This window comes from Amphiprion ocellaris, chromosome 15 (genome assembly GCF_022539595.1).
Source record: "Amphiprion ocellaris isolate individual 3 ecotype Okinawa chromosome 15, ASM2253959v1, whole genome shotgun sequence".
NCBI classification, from domain to species: Eukaryota; Metazoa; Chordata; class Actinopteri; family Pomacentridae; genus Amphiprion; species Amphiprion ocellaris.
Window position 1 is genome coordinate 31,747,672 of NC_072780.1, and position 23,442 is coordinate 31,771,113.

The 23,442-nt window shown below is 43.0% G+C and overlaps 2 protein-coding genes across 2 annotated transcripts in view; both read left to right on the forward strand.

Annotated features, from left to right (window-relative positions):
• Positions 1 to 229: 229 nt before the first annotated feature.
• LOC111575232 (protein disulfide-isomerase A3-like) lies at positions 230 to 10,637 on the forward strand. Its single transcript, XM_035952826.2, has 13 exons — positions 230 to 518; positions 1,723 to 1,801; positions 1,914 to 2,031; positions 2,311 to 2,418; positions 2,508 to 2,637; positions 2,786 to 2,899; positions 3,001 to 3,126; positions 4,616 to 4,798; positions 5,436 to 5,544; positions 7,080 to 7,208; positions 7,788 to 7,867; positions 8,948 to 9,005; positions 9,081 to 10,637. The coding sequence occupies exons 1-13, from the start codon at positions 352 to 354 to the stop codon at positions 9,168 to 9,170; spliced, it is 1,491 nt and encodes a 496-aa protein (XP_035808719.1). The 5' UTR covers positions 230 to 351; the 3' UTR covers positions 9,171 to 10,637.
• Positions 10,638 to 19,161: 8,524 nt separating this feature from the next.
• cct3 (chaperonin containing TCP1, subunit 3 (gamma)) overlaps positions 19,162 to 23,442 on the forward strand; it is an 8,109-nt gene continuing 3,828 nt past the window's right edge. The window contains exons 1-9 of the mRNA XM_055018226.1: positions 19,162 to 19,268; positions 21,384 to 21,445; positions 21,912 to 21,962; positions 22,059 to 22,121; positions 22,238 to 22,334; positions 22,430 to 22,547; positions 22,682 to 22,868; positions 23,020 to 23,169; positions 23,266 to 23,398. Coding sequence (XP_054874201.1) covers positions 19,241 to 19,268; positions 21,384 to 21,445; positions 21,912 to 21,962; positions 22,059 to 22,121; positions 22,238 to 22,334; positions 22,430 to 22,547; positions 22,682 to 22,868; positions 23,020 to 23,169; positions 23,266 to 23,398 — 889 coding nt within the window. The 5' untranslated portion in view covers positions 19,162 to 19,240. The remainder of the gene's footprint in view (positions 19,269 to 21,383; positions 21,446 to 21,911; positions 21,963 to 22,058; positions 22,122 to 22,237; positions 22,335 to 22,429; positions 22,548 to 22,681; positions 22,869 to 23,019; positions 23,170 to 23,265; positions 23,399 to 23,442) is intronic.

Sequence of the window (23,442 nt, forward strand, 5' to 3'; positions counted from 1 at the left end):
TTTCACTTCCTGTCCCGCCTTCATCTGCAGGCAACCACCGGAAGCACTATCTAAGTTCTTTCACAATAAGAGCTGGACAGATGTTGTCTGGCTGAAAACAGGTCATTGAGTGTGTCAGTATTTACAATTTCCAGCTCCGAGTCCCGGTTAGGCCAGTTTCATTTAAAACGTGTTTTGTGTCATCTGCTCTGTGAGACACCACGTTACAAAACAGCTTTTTATTTTGAAGGTTACCCCGGAAACCAGCGGCCTCCGTTACCGGCGGTTTCCTCGGTGTGTGTCGGCTCTGCTCGGTGTGTCCGCCGGTACCGCGGTTCCGTTCGGTATCCGTCTCCTGTTTGTGTCTCCAACATGGCGGCCTCCGTGCACCTGTTTCCCACTTGCGTCTGTCTCGTGCTGCTGTGTCGCCTTCCCGCGGCCGTGTGCTCGCGCAGGGACGTGCTCGAGCTCGGGGATGCGGACTTCGACTACCTGGCAACGGAGCACGAGACCATGCTGGTGAAGTTCTACGCTCCCTGGTACCGTTAGATAAGCATCATTAGCTCCGGAACACTCCGGGTTTCTAATGTGTTTGTGTTCAGACTGACAAAGTGACGAATCAAACGAAGAGCTGTTTCCTTCACTGCTGCCTTTAATCTCTCCTTGTTTCCTTCCTTTTTTTTCCTTCTATCTTTGTTTACCTCCTTGCTTTCTTCCCTTTTTGGTTCATTCCTTGTTTCTTTCTTTCCTTGTTTCCCTCCTTGTTTCCTTCCTTTTTTTTCCTTCTATCTTTGTTTACCTCCTTGCTTTCTTCCCTTTTTGGTTCATTCCTTGTTTCTTTCTTTCCTTGTTTCCCTCCTTGTTTCCTTCCTTGTTTCCCTACTTGTTTCCCTATTGGTTTATTCCTTGTTTCCTTCCTTGTTTCCCTCCTTGTTTCATTGTTTTCTTCCCTCCTTGTTTCCTTCCTTCCTTGTTTCCCTTCTTGTTTCCTTCCTTGCGTCCTCCCCTCCTTGTTTTCTTCCCTCCTTGTTTCCTTCCTTCCTTGATTCCCTCCTTGTTTCCTTCTTCTCTTCCTTCTCTCCTTGTTTCCCTCTTTGTTTCCTTCCTTGTTTCCTTCCCTCTTTGTTTCCTTCTTTGTTTTCCCTCCTTGTTTCCTTCCTGGTTTAATCCCCTCCTTGTTTTCCTCCTTGTTTCCTTCCTTCCTTGTTTCCCTCTTTGTTTCCCTATTGGTTTCTTTCTTGTTTCCTTCCTTCCCTGTTTCGCTCCTTGTTTCATTGTTTCCTTCCCTCCTCGTTTCCTTCCTTCCTTGTTTCCCTTCTTGTTTCCTTCCTTGCGTCCTCCCCTCCTTGTTTTCTTCCCTCCTTGTTTCCTTCCTTGCGTCCTCCCCTCCTTGTTTTCTTCCCTCCTTGTTTCCTTCCTTCCTTGATTCCCTCCTTGTTTCCTTCCTCTCTTCCTTCTCTCCTTGTTTCCCTCTTTGTTTCCTTCCTTGTTTCCTTCTTTGTTTTCCCTCCTTGTTTCCTTCCTGGTTTAATCCCCTCCCTGTTTCCCTCCTGGTTTCCTTCCCTCCTTGTTTCCATCCCTCTTTGTTTCCTCCCATGTTTTCTTCCTTCCTTGTTTCCCTCCTTGTTTCCTTCCCTCCCTGCTTCCCTCCTTATTTCCCTCCCCCCTTGTTCCTTCCCTCATTGTTTCCTTCCTTGTTTCCTTCCCTCCTTGTTACCTTCCTTGTTTCCTTGTCTCCTTCAGGTGTGGTCACTGTAAGAAACTGGCTCCAGAGTTTGACAGAGCAGCGACTCGACTGAAGGGAAGTGTTCGGTTAGCAAAGGTAACACCTTCATTATTATTGTTGTCATTAGCAGATAGACCACCGTCTCACCTGTCTATCTCACTTTTGTGTCTCACCTGTCTATCTCACCTGTTTCTCACCTGGTTGCCAGGTGGACTGTACGACTCACTCAGAGACCTGTGGACGGTTTGGGGTTTCTGGTTATCCCACTCTGAAGATCTTCAGGTATGGCAGAGACTCCGCCCCCTACGATGGACCTCGCACCGCAGGTAAACAAAAACAGCATAAACAAGTCTGTGTGTAAATACTGTCATGACGTTTACCTGAACACCTGTTGGTGGAGGTGAAGGAAACATCAGAATGGAGGTTCAGGCTGGATTAGCGCTGAGGTGCTAACCGAAAAATGGATCAATGGATAGATGGTGTGCAAATGTGTAACTGTGTGTGTGTGTGTGTGTGTGTGTGTGTGTGTGTGTGTGTGTGTGTGTGTGTGTGTGTGTGTGTGTGTGTGTGTGTGTGTGTGTGTGTGTGTGTGTGTGTGTGTTCAGAGGGGATCTATCAGTACATGAAGAAGCAGACGGGTCCAGACTCGGTTCTCCTGAGGACCAAAGAAGATCTGCAGGCCTTCGTCAACAACTACGACGCCAGCATCGTCGGTATGGTTCTACATTGCCTGACTGTAATGAGTGACATCACTTCAGGTGTGGTTGTTACCTGACCTGTTACCTGTGTGTGTGTGTGTCAGGTGTGTTCTCAGGTGCAGACAGCTCTCGTCTGGCTGAGTTCCTGAATGCAGCAGGTCTCCTCAGAGAACAGTTCAGGTTCGCTCACAGCACTGATCTGCAGCTGGCCGAGGATCATGGAATCCACTCAGAGTGAGTCTGAGGACAAATGTCAACACGCCGTCATGTGTATCTGTTACATGAGTGTTACATGAGTGTTACATGACAGTTACATGTGTTTCCATGTGTGTTACATTACAGTTACATGAGTGTTACATGACTGTTACATGTGTGTTTCCAGGTGTGTGCTGCTGTTCAGACCTCCCAGACTCTCCAACACGTTTGAGGACAGTTTGGTCGTCTTCAAAGACTATCTGACCATCGGCTCGCTGAGACGCTTCATCAGAGATCACATGTGAGATTCTTTCATTGATCACAGCAACACCTGCTGGACATCAGAGGAACTGCAGCATCACCAACACCTGTCTGTCCACCTGTCTGTCCACCTGTCTGTAGTTATGGCCTGTGTCCTCACATGACCCTGGAGAACAGAGATCGTCTGAGAGTTCGTGACCTGCTGACGGCGTACTATGATCTGGACTATCATCACAACGTCCGTGGGTCCAACTACTGGAGGAACAGGTAACACATCTGCACAGGTATCACATGTGTACAGGTAGCATACAGGAAGAACACATGGTAACACACAGACAGTCTACAACAGCGGTGCAGCCCTGTGCAATACCACTTAAATGTCAGATGATTCTAAACTCTATCACCTCATAGTAATCTAATTACTTGGAAGTGTTTCATTTGAGGGGCTGCTCAGTGGTGTGGTGGTGGTTAGCACTTTCACCTTGCAGGTAGAAGATCCCTGGTTCACATCACGGCCTTCTTTCTGCATGGAGTTTACATGTTTTCCCTGTGCATGTGTGGGTTTTCTCTGGCTTCCTCCCACAGTCCAAAAACATTCTCAGGTTAATAGGTAAATCTAAATTGTCTGTAGGTGTGTGAATGCTAGTGCGCTTGTTTGTCTCTATTTGTAGCCCTGTGATAGACTGGTGACCTGTCCAGGTTGTTCACTGCCTTCACCCTTAGTCAGCTGGGATAGACTCCAGCCACCCCGCTACCCTAATGAGGTTTAAGCACTGTATAGATAATGGATGGATGTTTCATTTGATGAACAATCAAAAACAAACAATTTTATAAAGACTATTTTAAAAAATTATGCTCGAAAATAGAAACTCAAAGAACGAAACAGAGTCCAGCTGTGATTTCCAACCAGTCTTACAGATGAACATGGTTCTAAAATGAGCTGGGAACAGCAGAACTTTCTCAGTTCTGGACCTATTCACTGTGTCTATGTCTACATCATGGCTCCACATGGAAAAGAATTGAACAGAGGAAGTGAAAAATCTGACTGTGAGACTAGACAAAGATGATAAAAGGATCTAGGAGGATCAGTGAGCAACTAAAAACCAGTGAAGCACAAAGTCAGCAGTAATCAGGAGGTAATAAAGGAGCCATAGTTCCACAAATCAGAGCTCCTAAAATGACTCCATAGTCAGTCACCTACTTTCCCAATCTAGTTGTGGAAACAGACGGCAGCTGCTTCAGACTTGGTACAGGGGTTATCACTGGAAACCAGACGACACTGCAGTTAGCTGCAGGCTAAGAGCTACAGCTAACCTCTCAGTGTTAGCATTAGCCTAGCGCCAACAGGAGAATCAGTTCTAGCTGTTAATACTTAGAGTGAAATGCTGGTCTTTCTGTGTAACATCAGGAATGTTTCTTGTTGACTGTTTCTTAAACCTTCAGCAGTTTTTGCTGCCTCACATTCAAAGAGCTTAGCTAATCTGCTCGTTTGTCTCGGGCTGTAATCAATAGCTGTCAGAGATTGGTTGTTACTCTGACATGTAACAGCCAATCAGACAGAGCTGTTGGCAGGACAGCTGTTGCAGAGAGCTGCTACTTCAGAGCTAAAGATGAACATTTAGTTTATCTTGTGATAATCAGTCAATAAGAGCAACAATACTGATCATAAAAATGTCAAAAATCGACGTCAGTAATCTGTAGATCTACAGAAAGGACTGGAGTATTGAAGCTTCTCCTTGTTGTGTGTTGTTGCCAGGGTGATGAAGGTGGCATCTAAATATGGTGGGCGGGGCCTAACATACTCAGTAGCCAATAAGAAGGACTTTCTGTCTGAACTGGAGGATGACTTCGGTCTGGGGACGTCAGACGGAGGAGAGCTGCCGTTCGTCACCATCCGGACCAGACTGGGCCACAAGTACACCATGAGGGAGGAGTTCACGTATGTAACTGGGCCGAACCGGGTCAAACCGGGCTGAATGAGGCTAAATCCTTAGATTGGTGCCTTGTTAGCTTCTGTGTGAACACCTTCACTGTGTGACTTCACACATAATGACCCAATCAGGTCGCAGGGGTAACAGTTTTTTAGTAATCAGATTACTGTGTGTTTCAGAGGGCTAGTTAGTAATCAGATTACTGTGTGTTTCAGAGGGCTAGTTAGTAATCAGATTACTGTGTTTCAGAGGGCTAGTTAGTAATCAGATTACTGTTTGTTTCAGAGGGCAAGTAAGTAATCAGGTTACTGTGTGTTTCAGGGGGCTGGTTAGTAATCAGATTACTGTGTGTTTCAGAGGGCTAGTCAGTAATCAGGTTATTGTGTGTTTCAGAGGGCTAGTTAGTAATCAGATTACTGTGTGTTTCAGAGGGCAAGTAAGTAATCAGGTTACTGTGTGTTTCAGAGGGCTAGTTAGTAATCAGATTACTGTGTGTTTCAGAGGGCAAGTAAGTAATCAGGTTACTGTGTGTTTCAGGGGGCTAGTTAGTAATCAGATTACTATGTGTTTCAGAGGGCTAGTTAGTAATCAGATTACTGTGTGTTTCAGAGGGCTAGTTAGTAATCAGATTACTGTGTGTTTCAGGAGGGATGGTCAGTCTCTGGAGAGGTTTCTGGATGATTACTTCGCAGGTCGACTCAAACGATATGTTAAATCAGAGCCGGTACCTGAGAGAAACACCGCTGACGTCAAGGTGAGACCACAGACTGCTAATAACAGATGGATGCAGCTTCTGAACAAACCTAGACCCGTTTTCTTTTGTAGCTCTTCTGGTTGGTCGTATCAAAGTCTGTAAGAAAACAAGCTGCTTCCTCACTTTGTCTGTTTCCTAGTAAGTTTATGGTCTTAGTTGTGTTAAATCTCCTTCAACACAGAGCAGGAATGCAGTGAAACTAAAGTGAGTCCATGTTTCATCAGATTCTTCGGTTTCTTCGGTCTTTCATATGTCCACCTTTGTTTCTGATGAAGGACTGAATCCTCCTCAGCGTAGAGGGAGTCCACTAATTTCTGCTCACATCTTCTCACATTCTTCACACTGTTTTATTCTGCTGGTCTTGCTGGAGGGGTTGTGTTGCTCTACCTATCTGTGGAAAATACCAGAAAGGTTCTGTCATGTTTAGGTCAGGATTCACACTGTCCAGGTTCTAGATGGACAACTGAGTCATTCTGGAAGGAATTCAAGTAATTTTGGACAAATTTTAAGTAATTTTGGACCTCCGTGCTTCACTGTCAGGACGATGCATCCACTGTGGTAGTCCTGGTCAGGTTCACACCAAACATGCTGGACTCCATCAGAGCCCAACTCATTTATCTTCATCTGACCAAACAATGTTCTCCAACATCCATCAGACTTCTTTTATGTTCTTTAACAAACTTTCATTGGGAAATTTAATTCTGAGCAGCATCCAGGTTTAGTTCTTGTCCTTTGTCCATAGAGGTTGATGTTCTGAAGTGTCCTTCACACTGTCTGAGCTTCACACAAAGTCTGATTTCCATTCATAACCCCTGTACCAAGTCTGAAGCAACTGCCATCTGTTTTTCACAGGTAGATTGTGAAGTAGTTCACTGTCTGTGGAGTCATTTTAGGAGCTCTGATTAGTGGAACTATGGCTCCTTTTATACCTCCAGATTACTGCTGACTTTGTGCTTCACTGGTTTTTCGTTGCTCACTGATCTTCCTGGATCCTTTTCCATCTTTGTCAAGTCTCACAGTCGGATTTTTCACTTCCTCTGTTCAGTTCTTTTCCACGTGGAGCCATGATGTAGACATTGATAGACACAGTCCCTAGGTCCAGAACTGAGAAAGTTCTGCTGTTTACAGCTCATTTTAGAACCATGTTCATAAGTTAGACTATTTGGAAATCACAGCTGGACTCACTTTAGTTCACTGAGTTTTTTACTGTCAGGTCTGAATTTGTGACCTCAGACCGCTCTGTGACGTCTGTCCTCTCTCTGACCTCTGAACCCTCTGTGACCTCTGTCTTCTCTGTGACCTCTGACCTCTCTGTGACCTCCGTCCTACTCTGACCTTTGTCCTCTCTCTGACCTCTGTCCTCTCTGTAACCTCTGTCCTCTCTCTGACCTCTGACCTCTCTGTAACCTCTGTCCTCTCCGTGACTTCTGTCCTCTATGTGACCTCTGACCTCTCTGTGACCTCTGTCCTCTGTGACCTCTGACCTCTCTGTGACTTCTGTCCTCTATGTGACCTCTGTCCTCTCTGTGCTGCAGATGGTTGTTGCCGAGTCCTTTGATGATGTGGTCAATGATCCAGATAAAGATGTTCTGATCCAGTTCTACTCTCCATCCTGTCCTCACTGTAAGAAGCTGGAGCCGGTGTACAGGGAGCTGGCTCACACGGTAACACCTTTATTTTGTATTTTAGCTGAAATTCACTAAATTCCATCAGTGTACACGTAGTAACTGGGGCATGAAAACAGGATTTTAGACAATTTTGCTAATTAAATACTTCATTAAATCCTTTTTGCCATCTGAACCCCAAAACTTGCTGGTAGATTTGAAATGCATCTTGATAATATCACCAGAATCACAGCGTTTGTTGGTTGGAAACGGTAAAAACAGGAAGAACTGACTCAGCTGTGACCATTAGTGAAACATTTGACGAAGAGAAAAAACTGTCTCGATACTGACCGAAGACATTTCTGAGTTCTGTCTCCTCCTTCATGTTGTTCTGTTTCCATAGAGCTGCAGGACTTTAGACTGCAGTGAAAATGAACCACAGTGAGGGAAAAATAAGATCTGAGCTGGAAATAAATCCAGATTCTGGAAAAGAGAATGTATTGTTTTCCTATATATGACCAGTTCTTCTGCCTGTGAAGGTTTTTGTGTTTGTCAGAACCAACAGTAGTTCCACTGATGTGGTTCTGTGAACTCTAACGCCGGTTCTGATGCTGATGTTCTCTCTCTCCGTCCTCTCAGCTGTATTATGATCCGAAAATCGTCATCGCAAAGATGAATGCTGTCGAAAACGACGTCCCACTGGGATACGACGTCCAAGGGTGAGAAGAGTGTCCTCTGTCAGTCTTTACTTCCTGTCCTCTGCTGATCTTTACTTCCTGTCCTCTATCAGTCTTTACTTCCTGTCCTCTGCTGATCTTTACTTCCTGTCCTCTGTTAATCTTTACTTCCTGTCCTCTGTCATTCTTTACTTCCTGTCTTCTGCTGATCTTTACTTCCTGTCCTCTGCTGATCTTTACTTCCTGTCCTCTGCTGATCTTTACTTCCTGTCCTCTGTCAGTCTTTACTTCCTGTCCTCTGCTGATCTTTACTTCCTGTCCTCTGTCAGTCTTTACTTCCTGTCCTCTGTCATTCTTTACTTCTTGTCAGTCATTATTTACTTCCTGTCCTCTGTCAGGTTTTTAGTTACTGTCCTCTGTCATTCTTTACGTCCTGTCCTCTGTCAGTTTTTACTTCCTGTCCTCTGTCGTTCTGTACTTCCTGTCTGTCATTCTTTACTTCCTGTCCTCTGTCAGTCTTTACTTCCTGTACTCTGTCATTCTTTACTTCCTGTCCTCTGGCAGTCTTTACTTCTTGTCCTCTGTCAGTCTTTGTTTCCCGTCCTCTACTGATCTTTACTTCCTTTCCTCTGTCGATCTTTACTTCCTGTCCTCTGTTAGTCTTTATTTCCTGTCCTCTACTGATCTTTACTTCCTGTCCTCTGTCAGGTTTTTACTTTCTGTCCTCTGTCATTCTTTACTTCCTGTCTTCTGCTGATCTTTACTCCCTGTCCTCTGTCAGTCTTTACTTCCTGTCTGTCATTCTTTACTTCCTGTCTTGTGTCAGTCTTTACGTCCTGTCCTCTGTCAGGCTTTACTTCCTGTCCTCTGTCAGTCTTTACTTCTTGTCCTCTGTCAGTCTTTATTTCCTGTCCTCTGCTGATGTTTACTTCCTGTCCTCTGTCGATCTTTACTTCCTGTCCTCTGTTAGTCTTTATTTCCTGTCCTCTACTGATCTTTACTTCCTGTCCTCTGTCAGTCTTTACTTCCTGTCCTCTACTGATCTTTACTTCCTGTCCTCTGTCAGTCTCTACTTCCTGTCCTCTGTCAGATTTTTACTTCCTGTCCTCTGTCTCTCTGCAGGTTTCCCACCATCTACTTCGCTCCAGTGGGGAAAAAGGACGAACCTGTACGATACGAGGTAACACATGACTGGAATCCGGTCTATCTGAGTGTCACATGACGTGTCGGTCACATGACATCTCCTTTGTCTTAGGGTGGTCGGGAGCTGCGAGACTTCCTGAACTTCCTGAAGCGTGAAGCGAGTCACAGTCTGGTGCTCAGCGGGTCGAAGGATGAACTCTGACACGTCTCCATCCACCAATCAGAGTGACTGCAGAGATACAACCAGCTGGTCTCCATGGCAACAACAAACACGTGGAGGGAAGGGTTGGGTGGTGGGGTTCTGATCATCAGACAGACTTGGACCTGAATCAGGACGTGAGGACAGCTGCTGTCCAATCAGATTCCTCTGTTATCCCCAGAAACACCTGCCCATTGTGATGTCACAACGCCTGTCAACTGCCTCACTGGATGAATTTATTTATTTATTATATTTTATTTATTTAATTTATTTTTTTTCATGCTGGGGGCTGAACTACGAAATGAGGTTAATGTGTCAGCCAGTGTGTTGAGCTTAAAGTCATAGGTTTTAGTATCAGGAAGGTGGCTCTGTTTTAACCTGCTAGGATCACCATGGCAACCGATGCTGTGGAGTTAGATCTCCATGGTAACTGATGCTGTGGAGATAGATCTCCAGGGTAACTGATGCTGTGGAGCTACATCTCCGGGGTAACTGATGCTGTGGAGCTAGGTCTCCATGGTAACTGATGCTGTGGAGCTAGAGCGCCATGGTAACTGATGCTGTGGAGCTAGATCGCCATGGTAACTGACACTGTGGAGATAGATCTCCATGGTAACTGATGCTGTGGAGTTAGATCTCCATGGTAACTGACACTGTGGAGATAGATCTCCATGGTAACTGATGCTGTGGAGCTTGGTCTCCATGGTAACTGATGCTGTGGAGCTTGGTCACCATGGTAACTGACACTGTGGAGATAGATCTCCATGGTAACTGATGCTGTGAGCTTGGTCTCCATGGTAACTGATGCTGTGGCGCTAACCTGGTCCAAATTCTGTTCAGAGTTTAGATTTAAATTGGCTGTAAGAAGCGTCTCCCTTTAACCAGATCGTTTCCTGATGACTCTGAGTGAGTAAACCTGCTGATCTGTATGTTACTATCATGCACTACGTGTTCAGCTGGTGATGCAGAAATCACATAAATATGTTTTTACGTTTAGGTCTTTTTACCATCATATATTTTTATATTTCCTGTTGTTCTCCATTAAAACAGCCTGTTGACTGAAGGACGTGCACATGATCATTTAATTAGTAAGAGTCAATTGATGCGTTAAATGCCTCCTTTTGTGTAAACGGAGTCTGAAGGAGAAAGTCTGACTTAAAGAAAGTTGAAAACCACCTTTTTGATGCCTGTTAACTCTGACTGGAATTTTAGTTTTTATTGAACCGACTTACACAAAGAAAGCCTTGATATGTTGAACTGACCTCGTAGTTCAGACCTCTGGTCTGCTCCAACACAATGCGGGTTATTTGTTTATTTCATCGTGTGGAATTTATGTTTTGCTTTTTGAAGCGGTTTCATTTGAAAAGATTTGTGTCAAACTGCTGGATGTTTACTGATGCAGAATCTATTCTGAGCCTTATTACTGTCAGAGACGGTGCTGGGAAGCTTTAATAAAACACTGATATCTGACCGTGTTTTCTCTGAGTTCACTGAGACAAACAACTTTAGATTGAGCTGCTAAAATCACTTGTTCTAATTAAGGCTGACAGTAGATATTTAAGGAGGAAGACAAAGAATGTTGAAATGAGCACAGTAATTAGAAAAATCATCTTCACAGCGATAATGAAAAGACAAAAAAGAACAGAAGTTTTTGTGGAAGTAAATCAATGAAATGCCAGTCATCACTGAATTAGAAAACAAAACAATACACAGCTGCTCAGATGAAGTCCAGAAACTATTTTAAGACGTGAGAATCAGCTTCATCAGATAAAAAAAAAAATTCTGTGCAGAATTTATTATTTATTAATGTATTGCACACTTAATATTTCATGTTCTGTACATTTATATTGTGGAGTGCCAATGAATTATTTCTTGAAAAAAAAAAAAACAACTTTCCTGTGAAGTTAGCCCTTAAATCAATTAACGAGGCATTGTGAAATAACTCGGTCAGTTATTGCCTTGTTTATTCACTTCAGGATTTATTTTGTGATAATAAATGAGGCATTAGATCCAAGATTCAAGAGTTTTTATTTGTCACATTCTCATACAGTATGCAGTGAAATGCTGTGCACTAACAATAAGACATTAGATGTTATGAAGTAAATTAAAATGAAAAATATCCTTTTCAAAATCAAAGCATATTCATTTATTTAATTATTCTATATATGTTTAGCATTTTTGTTTATTAATTTTTATGATAACGTATTGTGTATTTAAACCTGAACAAAAAGGCATCGGTGTGTTGGTCTTTTCATTGTCTCCCCGCAAAATCCAGGATAGAATTTAAAATCCTGCTTCTAACATGTAAAACTCTTAATGACCAGCTCCAGTCAGACACCCTCTCTACTTACAGGATGCTGATTAAAACTTTCCTCTTTGATAAAGCTTATAGTTAGGGCTGCTTATGATCACCTAGGTGTCACTCAGTTATGCTGCTATAGGTTTAGACTGCCAGAGGATTCCCATGGTGCACTGGGCTCCTCTTCTCTCTATAGTGTTTTATATCACCATTACATATCACTAACTCTGTGTTTGTTCTTTGGATCTGGTCTCTGATCTGCAGCTGCTAGCCTCACATACGTTGTGAATCTGCACAACGTAAATAAAATCAAATTGAACTGGTCCTTTGCTAATAAGTTCAGATGTTTTACTTTTCATTTTACAAAATGGCTGTAGATTAACTTTTGAATGAGTAGAAGATTGTGTAATGGTCAGAAGTTTATCAGCACTTATTATTATGAACAAAAACCTGAAACGGCTGAGCCATTCCTCCACATCTGTATGATGTTTTTGCACTACGAACAGTATTCTCTGCTTTTTGCACTGTATTGTCACTCTAGCAATTGTCATTTTGCACTATTGTGTATATACTTTTTTCTAGATGTGTAAATATCTGTATATATTTTTTATTTTTAGGGTCCGAACACCGACGGTGTGAAGACCCTATTGGAATGCAAGGAATTATTATTATTATTATTATTATTATTATTATTATTATTATTATTATTATTATTATTATTATTTTACCGTCTTTTGAATTGCCTTTTTGGCGGCCTTATCATACCCCAAAACGCGTCAAATTTGGCATGCTCATCAGGACTGGCGAAAAATTTGATATTTTATGGGAGTTGCGCATGTGTGTGGCAAAATGGCTCCATAGCGCCCCCTGGAAAATTGAAAATTTGGTCATTAGGCCAACTTGAACGACGTTTCATCTACAGCTACAAAATTTTGTATGCATATTCAGCACATCAGGACACACGAAAAAGTCAATCACGGCCACGCCCTAAACCCAACAGGAAGTCGGCCATCTTGAATTAGCTGTAAATTTTTCAAAATTAATAACTCATCGGGGATAAGTCCGAGAGACGTCAAATTTGGCCAATATATGCAAACACACGACCTGATGAAAAGTTATCAAAATGTTCATCTCATTTCAAAGGGCGTGGCCATGGCGACTCCCAAAAAAATGGATCGTTCGCCATGAAACAGGAAGTGGTGTCTAACTCAGCTGTACATGCTCCAATCTGCCTGAAATTTTACGTGTGATCGCAGTCCGGCCCTGACAACATCCATGTGGGTATATTCGTTGACAGTCATAGCGCCACCTTGTGGTATCAGGAAATTGACATTTTTTACATTTTGAGGAACTATTCTTAGCAGGTTGATGAGATTCACCTCAAATTTGGTGACATAAGCCAGAACACATTGATGATGATTCCCAGAGAAAATGGTGGCTCGTCATTAAAGGGCGTGTCTGTGGCGGCGCGGCGAATTTCGATTTCTCGCCATGAAAATTGAATTATTAATATCTCAGCTAGAAATGGTCCAATCTGGACCAAACTTGACATGGTGGACACCAGTCTGGATCTGAACACATCCACACCCATAAATTTAGAAATACTCATAGCACCCCCTATTGGCAACAGGAAGTAATTGTCATTACATTTGCACCTACCATTGCCGGAAACTTTGTCATATCATCTTGAAAATTGGTCAGCTAAGTGGTTATGGCTAGACGATGCCACAGTGTGAATATTTTGACGATTCATGAAACACTGTTGCCGTGGCAACGCATCGTTGCCGTAATAAACAAAGTACTTTTTGACAGGTTAAAAATGCTCAAACGCTCGCCAAAATTACCACACATATCTGGACCGGCAACCCATTTGATGTTTTAGGGAAACTGCACATGTGTGTGGTAAAATGGCTCCATAGCGCCACCTGGAAAATTTCAAACGGTTACTACGGCGACTACGTATGACCTAGAATTATGAAACTTGCTAGGCTTATGTAACTCGTCAAGACACACAAAAATGTAATTGACACCCATGCCCAAAACCCAACAGGAAGTCGGCCATTTTGAATTATATGTCATACTTTTTGACGATTTTGGGTCATTTTTGTACATTTTCAACAGCTATAAACTCAAACAGGGTAACACCGAGAGAGCTGAAATTTAGCCAGGATGTACTCCAGGCATGGGTGATCAAAAGTTATCAAAATGCTCACCTTAAGTCTGAGGGCGTGGCCATGGCGGCCTCGTGAATTTTGATGCTTCGCCATGAAACATCAATTGCTGTGTAACTGCCCTAAACATGCTCCAATCTGCCTCAAACTTTACATGTGTGATCAGAGTCCAGTCCTGATCACATCCATAGGCCGACATAAACTCTCGGTCGCAGCGCCACCTGGTGGATGGAAGGAAATGCTCTATAACTAGCCTGGACATGGTCTGATCTGCCTGAAATTTTACATGTGTGATCAGAGTCTGACCCTGATCACATCCATAGGCCAATATACACTCTCGGTCGCAGCGCCACCTGGTGGATGACCAGGAAAAGCTCTATAAGTAGCCTGAACATGCTCCAATCTGCCTGAAATTTTACACGTGTGATCAGAGTCCAGCCCTCATCACATCCATAGGCCGACTTGCACTCTCGGTCGCAGCGCCACCTGGTGGACGTGCGTGGATTCGCCGACCAGCAAGGATGCGAGGACCCGTCCAACGCTGCTTGCAGCTTTAATTTATTTTGTGATCGCAACAACTTGTCAAGATATGGAAATGATTTTAATTTGATATTCATTTCCACGTGTAGTAATCCTGACACCACAGCATACAAACTAAACAGGAACTATTAAGGAAGAAGTTTCGGTTATCTCCCTGCCTTGTAAATGGAGAAAATTTAGAAACATGTAATTTTTTATTTTTAAAAAATGCATAAAAGTTTTCTTGGTGCATGAACTGAGGCTGCTGACTGACCTTATATTGCACAATGTTCAATGTCTTTAAATATTTTCACAGTAAGGATTCATCTGTCGATCTATCTATACCTGAAACCTGATCCTCTGTATATAGTCTTCTACATGTTTGTTGTTTTTTTTTTTAAGAATAAAATCATCTGTATATAATGCTATGGGCAATTTTTGCACCGTTTTTTTCTTATTTATTCTTGCACTGCCTTTATACTCTTATACTTTCTCCTTTCCTAAGGAAGAAGTTTCGGTTATTTCCCCAGTTATGTTTGAAATGTAACATTACTTCTTCAGCTCAGTGCATCAGTGATCATATTGGTTTAGTGGTTGGAAGTCAATAAAACATTAGCGTCAGTCAAATTGAATGCGTCAGTGGATGGAAGTGGTGGTTGCCTTGTGCTGCTCTTCACTTCACTGCAGCTCCATGGTTCCATCTGCTGGACGGACAGAAGTGCAGCAGCTGATGGCAGCTTCTTTGACCTCACGCTGCTGTCAGACCCACAGATTAGGGTTTATTTCAGATATATATAAAATAGAAAATAGTAATTAAAAAATAAGCTGATGTTGTATTTTTGCAGCAGTGAGTTTTACAGGGTTAAGAGCAACCAGTCAAAGGTTATTACTGAGGATTTTAAACAAAAACATTCAGGCAAACAGTTAACATCATAGGGTGCCTGACATGTTTGTTTTTTTTCGGGTCAATACAGATTTTTTTTGTAATCAAGGAGATCAATAACCAAGATTTGGAATCACTACACATTTGCAGAAAAAATAAAGTTTTTGAACAGCACATAAAGTTAAGTTAAAATTAAAATAATCACGAGTTGCAGCCTTTGCTTATTTATGTTTTACATGTTGAAGTTGTCCTTCAGTGTTTCACTGATCAGATTGTGCTGTGGGCAGGAACAAGATCAGAGGGAGGCAGCTGCAGCAGACCCAAAGTAGTTTCACATTCATTTATCTGATCAGATTTCAGGGGGCTTTTTTTTTTTTTTTTTTTTTTTTTTTTTAAAGAAATGGGACCAATAATTGAAAACATGCTAAATATCAGATGGGATCATTGGTGTCACAGGACATCTGCAGACACAGGTCAAAGATTACAAGGAGTTTATTTAACGAATGAAACTAAAACCAACACAGAAAGGATAACTAAACCAAGGTGAAAACAAAAAGGGGAAACCAGACTAATTGTAGGAGAAAGGTTCTGGTTTCAAAGTCTCTGGTCTGGCAGAGAGCGGAAGAATGAAGAACCGGGCCTTCGTGGATTAAGGTGATTGAGAACAGGTGAATCAACCCCCACACCCGTGAGAGAGATGGATGGATGGATGGATGGATGGATGGATGGATAGATAGGTAGGGAGGTAGATGGACCATAGATAGATGGATGGATAGGTAGATTCTGCAGTGGGGAAATTTTCAGTGTGGCAGTAGCAGATAGGAAAAAAAGTAAAAAGAAAAGCAGCACTCAGTGCACAGATATAAATAGATGCTTTCTCCTTAGAGAAGAAATAGAAATGCTTGTAAAAAAAAAAAAACTTGTGAAATTGCACATATTGACTTATTTACATTTTATTGCAGTTACTTCATGGGTGATCTGAACTACTGGGAGCAGGTTTGATTGAACACAGTCTGACTGCTGCAGGAAGGAAGGACCTCCTTCAAACATTGTGGGTGAAGCAGTCTGTCCCTGAAGGAGCTGCCGGTGATGGTCCTGTTTCCTGCAGGGGGTGGGAGATGTCCTCCATGATAGACAACAGCTTTGTCATCATCCTCCTGTCTAACACCAGCCCAGGACAGAGCTTGCTTTCTTAACCAGTTTCTTTAGTCTCTTCCTGTCTGCAGCCGTGATGCTGCTGCTCCAGCAGACCACTCCATACAGGATGGCTGATACCACCACACAACCATAAAAGGTCCTCAGAATTGCTCCCTGCACCCCGAAGGACCTCAGTTTCCTGAGCAGGTGAAGTCTGTTCTGACCTTTCTTACACCGTGCGTTGGTGTTCTATCTCTAGACATGTTTGAATGTCTTTATCAATAAATGGTCAAACACATGTTGAGTGTCAGTTCAGCTCTTTGTTCCACACATGTATATGTTCCTATGTGATTGGTGTCTTGCAGTCAGAGTGTAAAGAATTGAAGCTGTCAGAGGCTTTCTGTGGTGAAGAGGCTGCAGGACATCAGCTGCTCCAACAGGTGACGCCTTTGTTCTTTGGCTCCAACCAGAACCAGCAATAAATCAGCATGAGCTGCAGCTTATCCACCTCATAGAGTGTATAATAAAGAAACCAAGAGGTTTTAGTTGATAGCTGTCTCTAGTGAATGACCAGCAGTGTCTTGTTCAGGTTGTGAGGAGAAGTAAAAAGCTTACAGCAGCTGGTATTCCCAGGTAGTCTCCCATCCAAATACTAACCAGACCCAAGCCTGCTTAGCTTTGCAGATCAGATGAGATTGGGTGTATTCAGTCTCAGAAACAAACCTACAAAGTAAGTTCTGTACCTCACATGATTCAAATCTCCACTCACACCTTTTATTTGTCCTTTGATTGCTCCAGTACTGATTGATGCCATCATTTAAGCCAATTTACAACAACACCTTGTAGGAAATGTGGTGCAGAGGTAAGTTCTGTGCCTCACATGTTGAAGGTCCATGGTTCAAATCCCCACTCACACTTTTTATGTGTCCTTTGGATGCTCCAGTACTAATTGCTAGCATCATTTAAGCAAAGTTAGAGCAGCATCTTGTAGGACAGGTGGTGTAGAGGTAAGTTTTTTGCCTGGCCTGTTGAAGGTGCCCGGTTGAAATCCACCTTAGTACCTTTATTATCTTCACCTCCTTAATAGTTTTGTGTACCATCATTTACGAAAACTAACAATTACACCCAGTAGGAAGGATAGCGCAGTGGTAAGTTATCTGCCTCTCATCCAGGAGGTTTTTGGTTCGAATCCAGCCCAGGGCTCTTTTGACACTTTTTAAGATAAGATAAAGATAAGATAAAGTTCTTTATTTCTCCCCACTCCAGGGGAAATTTACATTGTTACAGCAGCTTTATTTACAATATATACATACTTTGGCTGTATGACAACCTCTTTCAACCATCATTACAACAAAGTCCACGAAGGACCTTGTGTGAAAGATAGCTCACACATAGGTTGTGTGTCTGTCATGTGGAGGGTCACGGTTCGAATCCCCACTGGGAACCTTGCGGAGGATGATAGTGGAGTGGAAAGGTTGTGGTCTGTGGTGTGGAGTGTCAGTGGGTTGGAGTTGAAGGGTGGTTCCTGGCAAAACCAAGAAGTTGCCTGAAAAAGGCAAAGAGGGCAAAGAGGGCAAAGAGGGCAAAGAGGGCAAAGAGGGCAAAGAGGGCAAAGAGGGCAAAGAGGGCAAAGAGGGCAAAGAGCGCAAACTGGTTATGCCTAGACGATGCCACAGTGTGAAGATTTTGACGATTCATGAAACACTGTTGCCGTGGCAACGCATCGTTGCCGTAATAAACAAAGTACTTTTTGACAGGTTAAAAATGCTCAAACGCTCGCCAAAATTACCACACATATCTGGACCGGCAACCCATTTGATATTTTAGGGAAACTGCACATGTGTGTGGCAAAATGACTCCATAGCGCCACCTGGAAAATTTCAAACAGTTACTACGGCCAGTAAGTTTTAGCTAAAATTATGAAACTTTGTAGGCTTATGTAACTCGTCAAGACACACAAAAATGTAATTGACACCCATGCCCAAAACCCAACAGGAAGTCGGCCATTTTGAATTATATGTCATACGTTTTGACGATTTTGGCTCATTTTTGTGCATTTTCAAAAGCTATAAACTCAAACAGGGTAACACAGAGAGAGCTGAAATTCGGCCAGGATGTACTCCAGGCATGGGTGATCAAAAGTTATCAAAATGCTCACCTTAAGTCTGAGGGCGTGGCCATGGCGGCCTCGTGAATTTTGATGCTTCGCCATGAAACATCAACTGCTGTGTAACTGCCCTAAACATGCTCCAATCTGCCTCAAACTTTACATGTGTGATCAGAGTCCAGTCCTGATCACATCCATAGGCCGACATAAACTCTCGGTCGCAGCGCCACCTGGTGGATGGAAGGAAATGCTCTATAACTAGCCTGGACATGGTCCAATCTGCCTGAAATTTTACATGTGTGATCAGAGTCTGATCCTGTTCACATCCATAGGCCAATATAGACTCTCGGTCGCAGCACCACCTGGTGGATGGACAGAAAAAGCTCTAGAAGTAGCCTGAACATGCTCCAATCTGCCTGAAATTTTACACGTGTGATCAGAGTCCAGCCCTCATCGTATCCATAGGCCGACATGCACTCTCGGTCGCAGCGCCACCTGGTGGACGTGCGTGGATTCGCCGACCAGCACGGATGCGAGGACCCGTCCAACGCTGCTTGCAGCTTTAATATTGTTTTTTGTACTTATTTTATTCTCTGTTCCTTATTCCTAGACTGACACCAAAAACCAAAACCAAATTCCTTGTATGTTGTGTATGTACTTAGCAATTAAAGCTGATTCTGATTCAGATTCCGATCCTGATTCTGATCCCGATTCTGATCCCGATTCTGATTCTGATTCTGAAATGTTACTGGAGTCTGGTCGGTTTGCTCCATAAAAGGCTGATCTGATTCGCTTTTCAGCTCATTGATTCTATTGGTGGAACTGGCTGTCATTCATATGTCATCTCTCAGCTTATTGGTCGGACCCTGCTGGTGTCACGCCCCGCGTTGTGACTCCTCCCTCTCCTCGTGCCTCCCAGAACCTTCCAGGCTACCGCTGTCCGGCTCCGCTGTCAAGATGCTCGGCCAGCAGGTTCTAGTTCTCAGTAAGTACCGAAAATACACAAAACTGTTCATGTTAAACGTCTAAGCCTGGTTGTTGTGACCCGGAGCCGCCCGCTGCCGCCGCTCCGCCCGGTTTGTAGCCGTTTACCGGCGCAGCGGCCCGGCTGCGACACAAAGCGGGGAGCGGCGTCTGAGCAGCAGCGGAGCATGTGTTAGCCATGCTAACCGTTAGCATCAACCAGCGAACGGGATTAAACGTTTGCATCATTATTTCTTATTCCATGTTAGCATCCGACAACCAGCTAACTGCTCCACCCAGCCGCTGTTAGCATCGTTAGCTCCTCGTGTGTTTATAGGCAGGAAGTTAGATACTAAGCTAACTTAAGCTAATTCATCCCCGTTACTCAGCATAGACGTACAGTTAGCATGCTAACGGCTAACGCTGCTTTCATCCAGCATGATCTCAGATTAAATTTGTTCTGATGATTTAGTCATCGTGTAAACACGAGGCCTTCACTGTTGGCAGAAAGCTCCGGCTGTGAGTGAGAACAGTTTAACCTGCAGGTAATGAACTGATTTGGTATCAGTGGATTCTGTTATTGATTATCCTGATGGTGAAATCATATTTTACTGTTTTCGATGTGAAATTGTTCATCCATTGTGGTTGTTTTTTCAGAATAATCGTTTTTTAGCTACATTTTATTAGCTAAATTAAATGTGGTAAAGGTCCTCAAATACCAAAAAATTATAGTGATTTTTATATTTGGGGATTAAAGTTCTTTAGTTTGACTGTTTCTGCTTTAATTATGATGAACTGAGAACTGGTTGTTGCAGAGACCCAGTTTATATAAGCCAACGGGATGTATAAGGAACAGTTACTACATATGTAGGACCAGTTACTACATATATAGGACCAGTTGGTAGATTTTTAGCACCAGTTACTCGATCTTTAAGACCAGTTAGTAGAGCTTTAAGATAAACTAAAAGATCTTTAGGAGCAGTTGGTAGATCTCTAGGACCACTTGATAGATCTTCAGGACCAGTTTGTAGATCTTTGGACCAGTTTATAGATCTTTAGGACCAGCTATTAGATCTTTTAGACCAGTTTGTAGGACTGGTTAATAGATCTTTAGCACCAGTTAGTAGATCATTAGGAAAAGTTACTAGATCTTTAGGACCAGTTACTAGATCTTTAGGACCAGTTTGTAGATCTTTAGGACCAGTCAGTAGATCTTTAGGACCAGTTAATAGTTATTTAGAACCAATCGTTAGATCTTTAGGAACAGTTAATAGATCTTTAGGACCAGTCAGTAGATCATTAGGACCAGTTACTTGATCTTTAGGACGGGTAACTAGACCTTTAGGACCAGTTGGTAGATCTTTAGGACCAGTTAGTAGATCTTTAGGAACAGTTGGTAGATCTTTAGGACCAGTTAGTAGATCTTTAGGAACAGTTGGTAGATCTTGCCGGCAGCTCTTATTGTGATAATTGTTTGTGTTGTTTCTGTGATTTATTTGAATTCTAGTTTAATCTGCAATTTTAAATTACTTCAAATGTTCAGTTTTTGTGAAAGAAAACATAAAATGTGTAAGAGATTATTATTTTTGATTTAATGTTCTTCTGTAATAAAAATTATTTTTTATTAATTTCTTTTTATCATTTAAGGTTTAAACATGTTGAATATGTTAAATGCCTGTCAGTGTTTTGTAGTTGGCCTTTAAACTTATGTGAACATAAATAATGAGTGAATGAATGCTGTGATTCTTATCAGTAATCATTTGTTCACATCATTTTAGAAAACTTTTCTGGTACTTTGGTTGATCAACTGTTTGGACACTTTTTCTAATGTTTAACATGAGAAATAGTTCAACAAAAATGATCAGCACATTAATCTATAGTCCAAATAAGTATTACTTGAATTTGTGATCTGGTTTAAAGGTCAGACTGGTTGAAAATAAATGTGCTGCTGGATCATTGTTTTATTGATCCCAATCTGTATGTCTTTGTGCACAAACAATATTGTGATCATTGTGTTGATCGGTTCTGAACATCTGGGATCAGTGAACTGAAGTTTGGACTCTGGTGACTGATTAGACTTGAATTAATCTAAACCTGCCATCAGTCTGAAAATATCTTTCTGTGTGTTTCTCTGCAGACCAGAACGTGAAAAGAGAGTCGGGACGTAAAGTCCAGACTGGAAACATAAACGCTGCCAAGGTGAGTTCAGACGGTGAATCTTTGAGTCCTGCAGCTCTGATTCATCACCTAGGAAACATTTACACTGACAGACTACTACAGATGCATTCATTAGCTGTCAGATATTAAATTATTTAACTGTTGAATTATCAAATCATCAGTTTCAGTAACTTTTAAAATAGAAATAGTATTAATTCTGTGTTTGCAGCTTCTTCAATGTGAATATTTTCTGGTTTCTTTCCTCTATGACAATAAACTAAATGTCTTTGGACAAAACAGGACATTTGAGGAACTCTGATGGATTCTTCCAGAAAATCATCCACAGTGAAAATAGTCGTCACCTTTAGCTTGACTTCAGATATTATCAATCTGATTGGTCAGCGGTCAAACTGAAGTTAACCTACAGTTACCGTAGTGATCTCACCTAGTTACCATGGAGATCTGTCTTTGTTAAAGCTGATAATCTGCCGACTCCTGTTTGTTTCAGACCATCGCAGATGTGATCAGAACCTGCCTCGGCCCACGGGCCATGATGAAGGTCAGACCTCCTCCATTTGCTTAGCCACATGTCACATACGTGTAACATACATGTAACACTGAGCTGCTAACAGGTTATGTGTCTGTTTGTGTGTAGATGTTGCTGGACCCCACTGGAGGAATCGTGATGACCAATGATGGAAACGCCATCCTCAGAGAGGTCTCTCACACACACACACACACACACACACACACACGCGCGCACACACGCGCACACAGCTTCACCTCTGTTCACTTGTGTTTGGTTACTAATCTCCTGCATCTCCATGACAACAGATTCAGGTGCAGCATCCTGCAGCCAAGTCGATGATCGAGATCAGCCGCACGCAAGACGAAGAGGTGGGAGACGGAACCACATCGGTCATTATCCTGGGTGAGACATCACATGATCAAACACCAGAGAGGTCACATGATCAAACACCAGAGAGGTCACATGATGTAACACCTGTCTCTCTGTCTGTCTGTCAGCTGGTGAGATGCTGTCTGTAGCTGAGCAGTTCCTGGAGCAGCAGATGCATCCCACAGTGATCATCAGTGCCTACAGACAGGCTCTGGAGGACATGTTGGACACTCTGAAGGAGATCAGGTACGCTGGCAGTGTTTCAGGTATTTTGTCCACCCGGTGTGCAGCTCTTTACAGTAGAACCCTGATGAAGCAGGTTTGCTGCAGATGTGGAATCAGTGAATTCTAGTATTGATTAGCTGATCACTGTCCCCCAGCACCCCTGTGGACACGTCTGATCGATCCATGATGCTGAAGATCGTCCACTCTGCCATCAACACCAAAGCTCTGAGCCGCTGGTCTGAACTGGCCTGCAGCATCGCATTGGACGCCGTTCGTACGGTGGAGCTGGAGGAGAACGGACGCAAAGAGATCGACATCAAGAAGTACGCCAAGGTGGAGAAGGTACGAAGTGGACCCTCCCACTGAGCCACACCTGAACTCACCTTTACCTGTTCACGGCTCAACACGTGTTTAAGAACCAGTCTGATCCTGCTGCAGTTCTATGAACTCAGTTGTTTATCCTACATTTCCCATGATGCCCTGGTGTGTTCAGGTTCCAGGTGGGATCATCGAGGACTCGTGTGTGCTGAGAGGAGTGATGGTGAACAAAGATGTGACCCATCCGAGGATGAGACGAATGATCAAGGACCCACGAATCGTCCTGCTGGACTGTTCTCTGGAGTACAAGAAGGGCGAGAGCCAGGTACAATCCACACCCTAACTAGTACACACTAACTGTAACACACCCCGACTAATGCGCACTAGCTGTAACACACACTAATGCATTGTGTGCGTGCAGACGGACATTGAGATCAGTAAGGAGGAGGACTTTGCCAGAATCCTGCAGATGGAGGAAGAATACATCCAGCAGATCTGTGAGGACATCATCCGCCTCAAACCAGATCTGGTGTTCACCGAGAAAGGCATCTCAGGTACCTCACCTGCACCACACCTGTACTGCCCTTGTACTACACCT

Coding starts and splice junctions, on each gene's coding strand:
- LOC111575232 (XM_035952826.2), top strand. CDS start 352: ATGGCGGCCTCCGTGCACCTGTTTCCCACTTGCGTCTGTCTCGTGCTG. Junction 2,419..2,507: donor CTACGACGCCAGCATCGTCG/GTATGGTTCTAC, acceptor TGTGTGTGTCAG/GTGTGTTCTCAGGTGCAGAC. Junction 2,900..3,000: donor CGCTTCATCAGAGATCACAT/GTGAGATTCTTT, acceptor ACCTGTCTGTAG/TTATGGCCTGTGTCCTCACA.